Below are 14179 nucleotides of genomic sequence, written 5' to 3' on the forward strand. Positions count from 1 at the left end.
CGGTAAAGGGGGAGTAAAACTTCACTGGTTCGGGAAACACGGCTGTGTAGTGCAATGAAGCCCGGTGTGACACTAGTTCCATGTCTCCTCACCGTCTATCCCTCAACCAACCAAATTAACAGAACGAGGGTGTCGATCATGATGGGAATTGATCTGCATCTCAGCCGTGAAACAACTCACGGCTTGGTAGTTGTATCTAAGACAGATCTACAATCAGCAGTCAAAATTCGGGAAGTTTGTAAAATGCAGTTAATTCAACTGATAGATCAGTTGAGGCGTTCTTAGCGCAATCGTTTTCAGCTGTGACCGAGACAAGTATACTCAACTCAAGATACGGGGGGGGATGTATCATCCGTGAGAAAGAGCACGTTGGCGCTCGAAAGTTAATACCCGAAGTGGTGCTAGCATACGCCAGCGCGATAGATTGGTCTCAGAACCGTTGTCCTCTTGGCTTCTCACGATGCCGTCGAGGCGTACCTGCAAATATGTCATCGAATAAGACATCATCAATCAGCCACATCTAAATGCCAACTAAGTCTGACAACTTTGCGAGAGAATCTTTGGGCTTGGTTGGGACATCACCTGGGATTGGACCCTTCCTGTTGAATTTGTAAGTAGAGTGTTCAAGACATGACTGACATTGTGAAAAGTTTTCAAAATCGTTGTTGCTTCTGTCAATGCAATTCGAACGTGAGACAGGGTCGAACACAATGCTCGCTCCCTTGCCGCCCACATCACACGAGATAAGTGAGATGTAGAGGAACAGAAACTAACTAACGAACCGATCTAGTGCAGAAGCAGGCGGCTTCAGGAATATAGCACAGCATACACGAAGCTTGCCACATCAACTGTGTGATTGAGGCCCAAAGATTCAATACCAAACCACGCCACCCTTCTTCAGCACCATCTGTCGTACGTTTTAAGGAATTGCCGGTGGATGCGGAGAATTTAGCAACCCAGTCTCTAGTGGAATTCAAAAAGAAGCAAGACCGGAGATTCCCCTGGTAATTCTTTGGGACGGAAAATGATCGTCAATCGGGCTGAATAATTAGACCCCTAGTGCCGCAACCTATTGTTGCCGAACGGGATCGTCGTGGACGGCTGCAGGCGTGCACCCGGCCGATGTGCAGCCGATGTGAGACATTCCAAGACATGACCCAAGACAGGCCGAAGCTATCGGTATGTCACGGCTGGGTGTAAGCTCCCACCAGCCAAGCTCGCATGCTCAAAAAGGGCAGAAGAATCGGCTGCCAAGAAGCATTGAACAGGTCACGTCACGCTGCAATTTAAGATTAGTGTGTAATGGTGAATGACCGTCTGGAAATTATATAGGAAGACCAAACCCTGGCGAGAAGCCGCGAGTGTTCGCAAATTTCCGTCGGGAAGACGTATTCGAAGACACGTTTATCTCTCAGTATACCATGAAATCCCATCGAAACGGGAGCCTCGGAAGGCCTGATATCGGGGAGTCTGAGCACTCCAGTGCCGTCTCCGGTAAAGGGGCCCCCGTCAGTAATGAAAAGCAGCCTGGACCAAGTCGCGCATCCGCCCGATATGGTTCTCATGATGTCAAGAAGAAGAGCGGTCTCTCAGCGCTACGAGAGGCATCCAAACGGCCACTACCTACCCAGAATGGTGATGGGACTTATCCTAAGGAGCTGATTCGGCCGACAATGGTCCAAAACCTTCGGGCGCTGCAGGCGGCAGGTCAGTTCCGTGACACCAAAGGAATTGAAGTTGTTCCCGCTAAACCCCGAGACAGACGTGAAAACCCTTGTGCAGATCATCAAATCCAAGATCAAGAGGGAGAAGATCCAGGATGACAAGACTATGATCATGGAGCGCACCATCCAGATCGTGGCCAAACTTCCCCATAACTCTCAACTTCGCGAGAAACTGACGAATACTTTCATCAAAGAGCTTTGGGACTCTCTTGAACACCCACCCATGTTGTACATGGGCGATGAGTATAAGTATCGGCGCGCGGATGGATCCTACAACGTCAGTTGAGTCATTTTACAGCTAAACCCATAACGTACTAACATTCTACCAGAACCCAATGTTCCCTCAGCTGGGTGCCGCCGGCGGTGCATATGCGAGATCAGTCAAGCCTCGGATTGTCACGCTGGGTGCAATGCCTGACCCTGGCTTGATATTCGATGCCGTCATGGGCCGTACTGATTACAAGAAGCATCCAAACAACGTATCGAGCATCTTGTGGTATTGGGCAACCATCATTATCCATGGTAAGGGCCCATATTCACTAGCCTAGTCTAGACAAGACGCTGACTTTTACCAGATCTGTTTTGGACCGACTACAGGGACAGCAACAAGTCCAAGACGTCGGCTTACCTTGACCTCTCCCCGCTATATGGCAGCAACCAGGAGATGCAAGATTCTATCAGGACCTTTCGGGATGGCAAGCTCAAGGCCGACAGCTTTGCCGACAAGCGACTTATCGGAATGCCGCCGGGTGTCTGCGTCCTCCTGATCATGTTCAACCGATTCCACAACCACGTCGCGGAGCATCTCGCTGTCATCAACGAAGGCGATAGGTTCGCTCGACCAGGCAAAGGCCTCTCAGAAGAAGACGCCGCAAAGGCCTGGAAGAAGTACGATGAAGACCTGTTCCAGACAGCACGACTCGTGACTTCTGGTCTGTACATCAACATCACATTGATCGACTACGTCCGCAACATTGTAAACCTGAACCGCACCAACACAACATGGACGCTCGACCCCCGCCAAGAGGCCGGCATCGACGCTGGTACTCCTGACGGAGCGGAAGCAGGAACCGGAAATGTCAACTCAGCAGAGTTTAACCTCTGTTACAGATGGCATTCCTGCATCTCGGATAAGGACGACAAATGGATCCAGAAATTCTATGGAAAACTTCTGAGTGGTGGTAGTGGCAAGGGGAGCTGTCCCCCCAAGAGCTGGCTTGCATCTTTGGGAAATTCGAGAAGTCGATTCCCGACGACCCAGGTCAGCGTACCTTCGCCGAATACCAACGAGGCGAGGACGGAAAATTTGACGATGACGACCTCGTCGACTGCATCAGCTCAGCCATCGAGGATTGCGCTGGCGCATTTGGAGCTCGCAACGTCCCGCAGGTCATGAGGCCGGTCGAGATTATGGGCATTCTGCACGGCCGGAAGTGGAACGTCGCAGGTCTAAACGAGTTCAGAAAGCATTTCGGTTTGAAGCCCTACGACCGGTTCGAGGACATAAACTCGGATCCGGCCGTGTCCGAGCAGCTTAAGAACCTGTATCAGCACCCTGACTATGTCGAGCTCTATCCGGGTCTCGTCGCCGAGGAGGCCAAGACGCCCATGACGCCTGGCGTTGGTATCGCTCCGACATATACCATCTCACGCGTCGTGCTGTCGGACGCAGTTTGTCTTGTTCGGGGTGACAGATATTACACCACGGATTACAGCCCTCGCCACCTGACTCAATGGGGCTACAAGGAGGTCGATTACAACCTCAATGTCAACCACGGCTGCGTCTTTTACAAGCTGTTCCTGAGAGCCTTTCCCAACCACTTCAAAGCGAACTCGGTCTACGCTCACTACCCCATGGTTATCCCTCCCGAGAACCATCAAATTCTCACGGATCTGGGTCGCGTCGACCAGTTTGATTTCTCCAAGCCCAAGTTCACCCCTCTGCGAACGAACATTATCTCATACGGAGGTGCCAAGCACATATTGGAGAACCAGAACCGATACAAGGTGACATGGGATGAAGGTCTCTCGTTCCTGATGGGTGAGGGCGGCAGCCGTTTCATGCTCTCTGGAGACACGGACTTTCACGCGGGCCAAAAGAAATGCATGCAGTCCTTGCTCTACAAGGAAGGCTGGGACTCTCACGTCAAGCAATTTTATGCCCTGATCACGGAGCAGTTGCTCTTGGAAAAGTCGTACAAGCTCGCCGGTCAGACACACGTCGACATCATTCGTGATGTCGGCAACATTGCCCACGTTCACTTCGCTTCGAGAGTGTTCAACTTGCCTCTCAAGACCGCCAAGAACCCCAAGGGCGTCTTTTCGGAGCAAGAGATGTACGAAATCCTGGCGGCCATCTTCGTGTGCATCTTCTTCGATATCGATCCCGTCAAGTCGTTCCCTCTCCGACAGCAGGCCAAGGAGGTGACGATGAAGCTTGGGAAGATGGTCGAAACAAACGTCAAAATCACTACCAAGGTGGGCTTCCGCGGACTCTTCACCGGCACGGCGGACAAGGAAGACCCGCTCGCTTCATACGGGACCCATATGGTAAAGGGCCTTGCTAAAGCCGGTTTGAGCGCCTATGATATTGCGTGGAGCCAGATTTTGCCCACGTCAGGTGCCATGGTGCCGAATCAAGCACAAGTAGTGAGTGTTTCCTGGTTTGGCGAAAGACAGATATGCTGACATGTTGGAATGCAGTTTGCACAGGCTGTCGACTATTACCTCTCGTCCCCAGGTAGCGAACACCTTCAACAGATTCACAAGGTGGCCATGTCCCCGTCGACGAAGGAGAATGATGCTCTTCTTCTTGGATACGCCATGGAGGGCATCCGACTGGCGGGAACATTCGGCTCATACCGCGAGGCGACGCAGGACGACGTAATCGTCGAGGACGATGGCCGCGAGGTCTCCGTAAGACGAGGGGACAGGGTCTTTGTCAGTTTCGTAAGTTTAATGACGGGGTTAATATCGGCCGGGTCCCGAGCTAACCCAAAGTTTAGGTTTCTGCCGCCATAGACCCCGAGCACTTCCCTCTGCCGGAAGAAGTCAATCCCCGCAGGCCCCTTGACTCATACATCCACTACGGTCTCGGCCCGCACGCCTGTCTTGGTCGTGCTGCAAGCCAAGTGGCGCTCACCGAGATGTTCAGGGCACTTTTCCGGAAGAAGAACGTGCGACGGGTTCCGGGACCTCAAGGTATCTTGAAGAAGGTGCCTAGGCCCGGTGGTTTCTTCGTGTACATGAAGGAGGATTGGGGTCAACTCTGGCCGTTCCCCGTGTCCATGAAGGTGATGTGGGATGAGGACTAGATAGCCATAGAGACTCAGACCGAGCAATTGCGCATGGACGACAGTGATTTGCGGATGATGTTGCTGGCTGGCAATAATGCACAGTTTCTTGATACTTCACATCGCCTAACAGGCTCGATGGCTTGACCTAGCGCACATAGTAGGACGTATGAGAATGAGGGTGAAATATTCTTAATTATGGTGCAAGTGAAGATGTGAAAGGCGTGCTCAAATATGTAGGCAAGTACTGCGAGTATTGAATAAAACACACGTGATGTGTCACGTGACAGGGCTGCTTGTACAGCTTTAACGATTCAGTGCACGAATACGGTTACAGAAGCTATCTATCAGCATCAATCATTCAATCGTGTCACATATAAACGATAGGTAGCGCAACAAGAACCCGGCTGATTACGGTTTCCGAGGTTGAGAAGGAGGAGAAGACTGCCAAGCCACCCTTGATCTGCAGGGATGACATGGATAATGCAGTCTTGCGATGACGAACGCCGCGCTGCCGGAAACCGGTGGGACCATGGCATGGCAGTTGTTGCGTGGCAAGGAATGAGGGAACCATTGCCGCATGACAGGGACCAGTTGAGCGTCATGAGATGTCTCGCGCAGGTTTTCGTATTAGCATGGGAATTTCTAGAAGCGGGATGATAAGCCGGTAAAGCATCGCAGGGGAAGCTTAACGCATAGACCACCTACCGTCGCCCTTGCGATATTACAGTGTAGCTAAACGATAGTAATGTCATTATAGGTTATTAGTTGACCCATGAAATTAAGGACGTGATGCGCTGGTGTAGTGCTTTACCTCGACTTAGGGAAACTAGAAGATACCATGAGAGAGAAGAGAGAAGAGATATGCAAATAGCAAAAAGAGAGAGAAATATAAGCAACAAGCCTTCTTACACTTTCGGGGCGTAATGATCCAAACAGACGGTTTCACTAGAGGGCGTGAATACGCGCCAACGGAGATTAAGGAGCAGAACAAGCGTCGCGAGGAGATGGATTAAGCCGGCGGTTTCTGGGACTTCCTCGTGTAATGATGAGTCTAATGGTATTACTTATTAGGTTTGTTTCTTAAACGCCTGCCCCTCTCACGAAAGTCAACTGGTGTACGCCGTATGTAGGATAAAGATTTTCCCCTCTGCCCCTACATCCCTTTCGTAGTTATCTCTTTGTGACAAGACCTGCCTAATTGAACCTGTTTTTGGAAGCATCGGACCAAACAAAAATCCGTCTTGAGCCCCGAAACTGGCCAGTGGTGCCCAACAGCGCTGATCAATTTCGGACGACGGTTTGTTAGCGTTTCGCATTAAGATTAAACCTTGCTAGTTCATATATCCGGGGTACAGGGCCCTCCAAAACCGTCCACTCATGTGCAAGAACCATCTTCAAGGAGAGCCGAGACTCGAAAAACTCGAAAAACAAATCTATATGCGGCGGGTGCATCGTGCCCAGCCCAGTACAGCCACAGCCAAACCAATGTTTGCCCACCTTCGACCGGGTCTGGCGAACAAATCATCAGGTCTGTCCTGCCGCGGCGACGCTTCCGACACTGGCTCATTCATCAGTACCGGTGATCCAGCACAGCAAGGTCCATAGGGCTGGGATCTAGGAATGTATGTACCCATATAGGACGTCGCCCGACGGACATCAACCGGCAGCCCCCTCTGCCAACATTGCCATCCGACTCATGCTGCTATTTAAGTGCTTTTAAAGTGCTATGGGGGACTTCCTTATTTGCCAAAAGACCCAACAATACGGCTCAGCCTGCTTGTCACCCATGTTCGTTAACCACGCCTTCGGCCTTGGCTAGGTCATTATGGACCTATCATTGTGGATGGATACTATACTGACCCTACCAGCCCCCACTATGGGGCCAATAACGAGGAACGGCCAAATTGTTCTATCGGCGTCCTTCTTGATTAGGACTCTTATGCTATAATACCCACAGAAGAGAAGATATATAGACCAGCTGGCAATGACTCGGGGCTCGGATTGTCACACTTTCTTCATCTCACGTTTCCGTGATCACAACTTCATTTCTGTTACATTTATTTGCGCTGGTTGCTGTTGCCTTTCTTCTGCCCCCCGAAACGGGTGTACACTCTCTACCTCTCAACACAATCGTGTTCCATTCCTTTCACACCAAATCCTGGACTAACACGCGGCACTTGAAACTACACTCTCTAACGGTCAACTGGAAACATATACGATCCTTCACCATGTTCAAGTCCCTCCTCTCCGCGGGGCTTTTGGCAGCGGCGGCCGCCGCACAGCAGACATCATCGTACGTTGACGCTGCTTCTGGGATCACGCTCCAGCGGCACAGCGAGACATCCGGCTTCAGCTTCGGTATCGCTCTACCCACTACTGTTGGCAAAGACTTTATCGGCCAGATCTCCGCCCCTGTCTCCACAGGCTGGGCTGCCGTTTCCCTCGGCGGTCCCATGACCAACAAGATCCTCCTTGTAGCGTGGCCCAACGGGGACTCGGTCCAGACGTCCATCCGCAAGGCCAGCGGATACTCGAATCCGAGTGTCGTCACCGACTCTAGCATCACCCTGAAGCCTATCGCTTCCGGCGTCTCCGTCAACGAAACCTCCTTCACTTACACTTTCCTCTGCCAGGGCTGCATTACTGGCGACGAAACTACCTTCACCGGCACTGCCGACACCACCACCTTCGGCTGGGCTTACTCGACCACGGCGCTCTCGGACACCTCCAGTGCCTCCGTTGCCCTCAACTACCACGGTGCCGGTTTCGGCCTCTTCGGCGCTAACCTCGCCGAGGCCAAGTCGGCCGACTACGCCACCTGGGCTGCCAAGGCTTCGGATGCTGCCACCACCCCCGGCGCCGGCAATGGCACCACCCCCTCGATCCCTGCCAACGTCACCACCACCATTTCGAATACGACCTACGATTACATTGTCGCCGGCGGTGGCGCTGCTGGCCTCATTGTCGCCGAACGTCTGGCCGAGTCCGGCAAGAGTGTTCTGCTGCTTGAGCGTGGCGGTGCCTCTGTGGCTGCAACCGGCGGGAAGGCCACTCTCGATTGGAACAACACCGTTACCCAGTACGACGTCCCGGCCATGGGATACTACCTTTCCACCGCCAAGGAGACGAGCGAGTACTGCACCGACACCGCTTCCCAGGCTGGATGTCTTCTTGGCGGCTCGACCATGGTGAACGCCATGATGTGGGTTAAGCCTGCTGCCCATGACTTCGACGACAAGTGGCCCGCGGGCTGGAAGTGGAGTGACGTCGAGGAGTCTGCCAATAAGCTCTACGAGCGCACTCCCGGCACCATCCTGCCCAGCAAGGACGGCAAGCGTTATGACCAGGGCGCTTACGATGTCATGTCCAAGTGGCTGGCCGGCAACGGTTTCACTGAGGTAAACGGCCTCGCGGAGCCCAACAAGAAGGAGGCTGTCTTCACCCACCCCCCTTGGTTGATCGAGAACGGTCTTCGTGGCGGTCCCATCCGTGACTACCTCCCTCGCGCCCAGGCCATGCCCAACTTCAAGCTCCAGCTCAACGCCAAGGTCGTTCGCGCCGTCCGTAACGGCACCACCATCTCCGGTGTCGAGATTGAGACCGGCAAGAACACCCGCCAGATTATCAACCTCAAGTCTGGCGGCGCCGCAATCCTTGCTGCTGGTGCTCTGTCTACGCCCCGTATTCTGTTCAACAGCGGTATCGGACCCAAGGAGCAGATCCAGACGGTCAAGAGTGGCTCTGTGCCGGTCACTCTGCCCGCCGAGGCCCAGTGGATCAACCTTCCTGTCGGCCAGAACCTCAAAGACCACCCCATCTTTACCGTCAACTTCCAGACCAAGTCAAACCTGGACTCTCTGGCAAGCACTGCCTTCACCAGCCCGTCCCAGACTGACGTCGACGAGTTCGCCCAGGGGTCTGGCCTCCTCAGCCAGGCCGGTCAGCGTCTAAACTTCTGGACAAGCGTCGAGGGTTCTGACGGCCAGAAGCGCTATGTCCAGGGTACCGTCAACTCCCCCAAGAACAACACCATCAGAGTCAAGGTTTATCTCACTCACGGCCTGACATCCGTCGGTGCTCTGGGAATCTCTGCCGACGGTTCCACCAAGTTGACCACTGAGCCCTACCTCACCACCAAGGGCGACAAGGATGCCATCACGAGTTTCATGAACCAACTCATCAAGTACGCCTCCAAGTCCAACAGCACCCTGACCTTGGCCGGCAACGCCACCGCCGAGAGCCTCATTTCGGAGTACGTCACGGGAAGCCACTTTGTCGGCAGTGCCGTCATGGGCACCAATAACGACGGCAAGAGCGTCGTCGATACCCGGACCAAGGTATGGGGCACCGACAACCTTTTCGTCGTCGATGCTTCCATTCACCCTGACTTGCCAACCGGCAACACTCAGGCCATCGTCATGGTTGCCGCCGAGCACGCCGCCGCCCAGATCCTTGGCGGAGCTGGAACCGGGGGCAGCACTGGCGGCCCCGACTCCTACAACAACAAGGCCGGCTACAAACGCGCAACAAGGCGTGCGCAGCGCCTCCATTACTCTCACCGTGCCAGCCGTGACTTCTGAGCGATGAGATGTCTTTTCGTGTATATACTACAAATTCTTCAGTGCAAAACTTTTATATCTGTAAATAGAACAACGGCTAAGACCTACTTTTCCAATTCCATTCTGCTTGAATCAATAAAGTATAAGAAGTAGGGTGCATATTTTTAGGTGACAAATTCATGTCGCCCTTGCAAGAAAGTTTGACACGCACATAGTCTCTGCTTATGTGGGTGAATATCAAAGTGCGCCCTGACCAGGTCGCCCACGTTCCGTTTTCTCGCGACGAGTTTATCTCTTAAGTGCAAAGATCCGAGAGTCAAGCATGACGCAATGGGCGTGGGTATATGTAGTAAGCTTTATAGTTGCGTTGGATGTATGGATGTACGGCCTTAGATCTTCGGATCGTCAATCAAGAACCAGGGCATCGTCACCCAGGGTACGATCCGTTTCGATACGTAGTACGGCTCGTTTTCGCACCTGTGACCCGTGACCCGTGAGAAACATAGTAGGACTTGGACTAGGCCCTGGGAGTAGTCGGCCTCATTACTGCATCTTGTTTTGACAGCTAATATCTTCGCGCATTCGAAGGCATTGATCCGAGACATACCACAAAAGCACGGTTGGCAACCTGCTTGATCCCGGTAACTTCACCTGTGCCGCGCGCGAAGTCTAGCTTGGCCATTTACCTACGCTGCTGTGCGGAGTTTTACGAGTCATGAGGTCGTGAACGTGCTAGGAACGCGACAGACACCTGCGTAACCGGATTTCCCTGTTTCCCATTACTTTCCGCCCCCCTGCGCACAGGTGTCACCTATGTTCCTCGATACCAGGACCGCCCACGACCTTGTCGATATGTGGGAAGAATGGGCCCAGTGAAGCTCCCAGTCATGCTGGTCGCTTTGGCGGCGCTGCTGTTGGCCACGCACGCCGAGATCGACTTATCGGCACGAGACAGCAGGCTTCCGGAATGCGCTGTAAGCTTTGCTCGGTGTTCTCACAGTGACAGTCTCGCGGCGCTCCAAGAACAACCGCTGACAGACGAGTATGTATAATCAGGCTGCGTGCTGGCGAAGTGCCATTTCGTCCATCTGTGGCTCCTGGGAGAACCAGCGATGCATTTGTCGCGATGCCAGCTTCGAATCGGAGGTCTCCCACTGCATGTACATGTCATGCCCCAGACTGTCAACCTTTGGTACGTGTCAGGACACGGCGGGCAATGCAAAACCAACTGCTCACCCTAAACAAGAATCGCTTAGAGAGCAGGATAAGTCAAAGTACCCACTTACTGACCACCCCCCTATTCTGACCACATGAATTATAATACTATTACAATAACTACTACTTTATTAATTAACTATTAACTACCTCTTAAAGCTACAATAATACAACTTTTAGCCTTACTAGGTAATTCTAATACACTAGATTTATCTAGCTTACTTTTAGTATTATTAGCCTTAACCTAGGCTTACTATACCTCTTTAATAGTTATAAACTTTATATTTAGATTTAAGATAATAGCCTTTCTTTTCTTAGTAGTACTATTATTAACTTTAGCCTAAAGAAGCTATATTTAGTACTTAGTAATAGCTAACTTAAAGGCTTACTTTTTAAAGCCTTTTTTAACCTTTCTAAAGAGCTAGTGTTATATAGTAATATTTTATTCTAGTTAGCTAAATAAATATAGTTAATCTCTAAGGTCTTTAACCTTCTTTAGTATAGACTACTTAACTATAGATAAGGTAAATACCTATTTCTTTATACCCTAGGCCTTATAGGCCTTTTTTACTCTTTAGTTAAGTAGTATTAATAGTATTATTAATAATAATATTACCTTTTAGACTAAATACTTACTTATTAAAGGTTTTACTAAAGTAATAAGCTATAACCTAGTATATTTTTAACTACTTTTAATATTACCTATAGTTAACTTAGCCTAGTAAGCCTTATAGTAATAGCTAATAAAGTTCTTTTTATTAATAATAGTTAAATTATTTTATTAACTTAAATATTTAAGCTTTTTATAATAGGCTACCTTTATAGGCCTAAAGACTACCTAGTTAAGTAGCTAAAGAATATAAGAGGTATATAGTAGTAAGAATAATAAATAAATATTATAGATATAGTATAACTATTAAGAAAGGGGCAGGGCATCTAGGCTACCTAATAAAGGAAAAGAGGAATAGTAAAACATAGGAAAACCACCTACACTACAACAACGTCTAATAATAATTATATATATATTAATTAATAGGTCTTGCAATTCTTAGACCTAATCTATAAAGATACTAAAATAAAAGTATAAATTAATAAAGTAATTATAAAAAAAGTAAATTTCCCTAAATAAATAAAAGTATAGTAATAACTAGTAGTATATATCTATATAAAGTATTAAGGCTAGTAATAATAACTATATATAAATAATTATATATCCTTTAATCTCTTCTTAGGTTTATAAATCCCTTTTTTAATAGGTAGGTAGCCTTCCTATTGTTCTATCCCTTGTGTTAACTACTATATAACTCTTAGGACTATACTACTTAACCCTATTATAATTATCCCCTTAGACCTGTTGCCTTAACCTTAAGTAAAAGGTCTAACTAATTCTTAGACCTAAGAACTAGAGAAAGAACCTAAAGAAATAAAAAAAAAAAAAAGAGAAATAGTTTAATACTTATAGTAGTACTTAAGTTACTTTAGTAGCTTAAGACCTTTCTTTACCTTTGCCTTTATAATAATGTTACTATATCTAAGTTTATAACCTTTTATACTATAAGAAGTCTATAAAGTCTTCTTATTAACTTAGTCCTATTTAAGTCCTTAATATAGTTAGAACTAACTTTCCTAGGAGAGTAAATATAAAAAGTTATAATAATATATATAATTAGGGGTATTAGCCTTAGTCTATTTTTATTAGTTAATATACTAGTCTATAAAGGATTCTTAAGAGTAATAGTATATATCTAGGTTGCCTTATAAAGCTAGATATAGTAGGTAATAAGGGATAGTTAGGCTCTTATTAACTTTAAGGTTTTATACTTAAGCCTTAAGATCCTTATTATCTAGAAGACTAGGTAGTATATCTAATAATAAAGAATCCTCTTTATTATTCCTAGTTTAGGTCTATAAATTATTAACTAGACTTACTTAACCTATTTATACTACTATAGGCACTATTAGAAAAAAAGGTTCTTATAAAAGTTATTTTTTAAGTATATAATAATATATAGGGGAAGGTTCCTATATATATTATTATACTTATAAAAGTCCTCTAAAATAATAGATATAACTTATAAAGTAATAAGGACCTATCTAGGTTTTATATAGTTCTTGTTAAATTAACCTATCTCTAAGAATTTAGGAGATAATACACCTAGGTAAAAAAAGGTTCTAGTCTACTTTACTGCCTAAAGACTATAAGTAAAGCTATTATCTTATTACTATATATTAACTATATATACACTTAATCTAATAATACTAAGAAGGTCTATAAGTGTACTTAAATAGTAATACTACTACTAAAGTAATTTAATTATATTTATAAATAATAAATTATAGACAAAAGTCTAACTAGAATCTATAAAATAAACCTTACTATTAATCTAATTAACTAGGAGTAAAGCCTAATACTGCCTTTTATAGTTAAAAAGAAAGATAAGAATATTAATATTTATAATATCCTTAATAATATAGCCTTTCTGCTAGCCGTTATAGATCTAACAGGAGAAGTAAGGCTATAATAGGCAATATAAAGTAATATAGTGTAAAGGTAAAGTGTAACAGTAGAGCAGTAAAACAAGGTAAGTAATAACAAAGAGCTAAATAAATAATATAGAATAAAAGCTAGGTATTAGTGTAAGTTATTTATTAAGGTTGCCTTCCCTTATAGGAGGAAATAGGTAATAGGATATATACCCCTAGGTATATGCCTAGATATATACTAATAAGGTAATCTTATATTCTACCTATCTATTTACTATATAAGGCACTTGTCCTATAATAAGTGCCTCCCCCCTAAAGGACCTTGTCCTCTTTTACTAAGAAAATATACTAAATAGTAGTATATATAAATATAAAGTATAAGAATTACTCTTCTTCCTATATAATAACCCTATTACTTATTATCTTTAAAGTTTTATTAAGATTATTTAGCCTTTAGTAGCACCTAGGCTAAGTTATTATTATTAGTGTTATAGTAGCGTTTATTAGCTTAGTTACCCTAGGTTATTAAGGTAGTAACCTTAGGCTAAGTAGCTAGGACCTAAAGGTTAACTATAGCCTTCTGTTTATTAAGCTTAGTAGCTATTTAGTTAACTTTGTCTATTAACTCCTTAAATAGGCTACCCTTAAAAGTAGTTAGTGTATTAAGGTTATTAGACTTCTTGTTAAGGAGTATAACTTTAGTATTTATCTAGTCTACCTGCTCCTTAAGTTCTTTAAGGTGCTTCTTTTACTTATATACTTTATTAGCCTTCTTATAAAGGTTCTCTATAATATTATTAATATTTATATTAAAGGTATTAGTTTTTTTTATAATATCCTTAGTAAGTTTAGTAGCTATATTAGCCTTAGCGTTATATTTATTAATATTACCTTTATAGTT

The 14179-nt window shown here is 46.6% G+C and overlaps 2 protein-coding genes across 2 annotated transcripts; both read left to right on the forward strand.

The window, feature by feature from the left end:
- Nucleotides 1-1114: 1114 nt before the first annotated feature.
- On the forward strand, nt 1115-5268 carry LY79DRAFT_571507 (linoleate diol synthase). Its single transcript, XM_060559254.1, is given in 7 exon segments — nt 1115-1707; nt 1763-2001; nt 2054-2246; nt 2300-2905; nt 2917-4373; nt 4428-4673; nt 4730-5268. The coding sequence occupies 7 exon segments, from the start codon at nt 1422-1424 to the stop codon at nt 5036-5038; spliced, it is 3336 nt and encodes a 1111-aa protein (XP_060407898.1). The 5' UTR covers nt 1115-1421; the 3' UTR covers nt 5039-5268.
- A 1716-nt stretch (nt 5269-6984) lies between these two features.
- On the forward strand, nt 6985-9768 carry LY79DRAFT_571509 (GMC oxidoreductase). Its single transcript, XM_060559255.1, has one exon. It carries the CDS (start codon nt 7249-7251, stop codon nt 9598-9600), a length of 2352 nt encoding a protein of 783 aa, XP_060407899.1. The 5' UTR covers nt 6985-7248; the 3' UTR covers nt 9601-9768.
- The last annotated feature ends 4411 nt before the right edge of the window (nt 9769-14179 follow it).

This window comes from Colletotrichum navitas (genome assembly GCF_030913465.1).
Source record: "Colletotrichum navitas strain CBS 125086 chromosome Unknown LY79scaffold_126, whole genome shotgun sequence".
NCBI lineage: Eukaryota > Fungi > Ascomycota > Sordariomycetes > Glomerellales > Glomerellaceae > Colletotrichum > Colletotrichum navitas.

What these genes read in the sequence shown, in the direction of transcription:
- LY79DRAFT_571509 (XM_060559255.1), top strand. Translation starts at nt 7,249, where the DNA reads ATGTTCAAGTCCCTCCTCTCCGCGGGGCTTTTGGCAGCGGCGGCCGCC.
- LY79DRAFT_571507 (XM_060559254.1), top strand. Translation starts at nt 1,422, where the DNA reads ATGAAATCCCATCGAAACGGGAGCCTCGGAAGGCCTGATATCGGGGAG. An exon ending in TGCCGAATCAAGCACAAGTA is followed by an intron (nt 4,374 to 4,427) that starts GTGAGTGTTTCC and finishes GTTGGAATGCAG; the next exon opens with TTTGCACAGGCTGTCGACTA. An exon ending in ACAGGGTCTTTGTCAGTTTC is followed by an intron (nt 4,674 to 4,729) that starts GTAAGTTTAATG and finishes CCCAAAGTTTAG; the next exon opens with GTTTCTGCCGCCATAGACCC.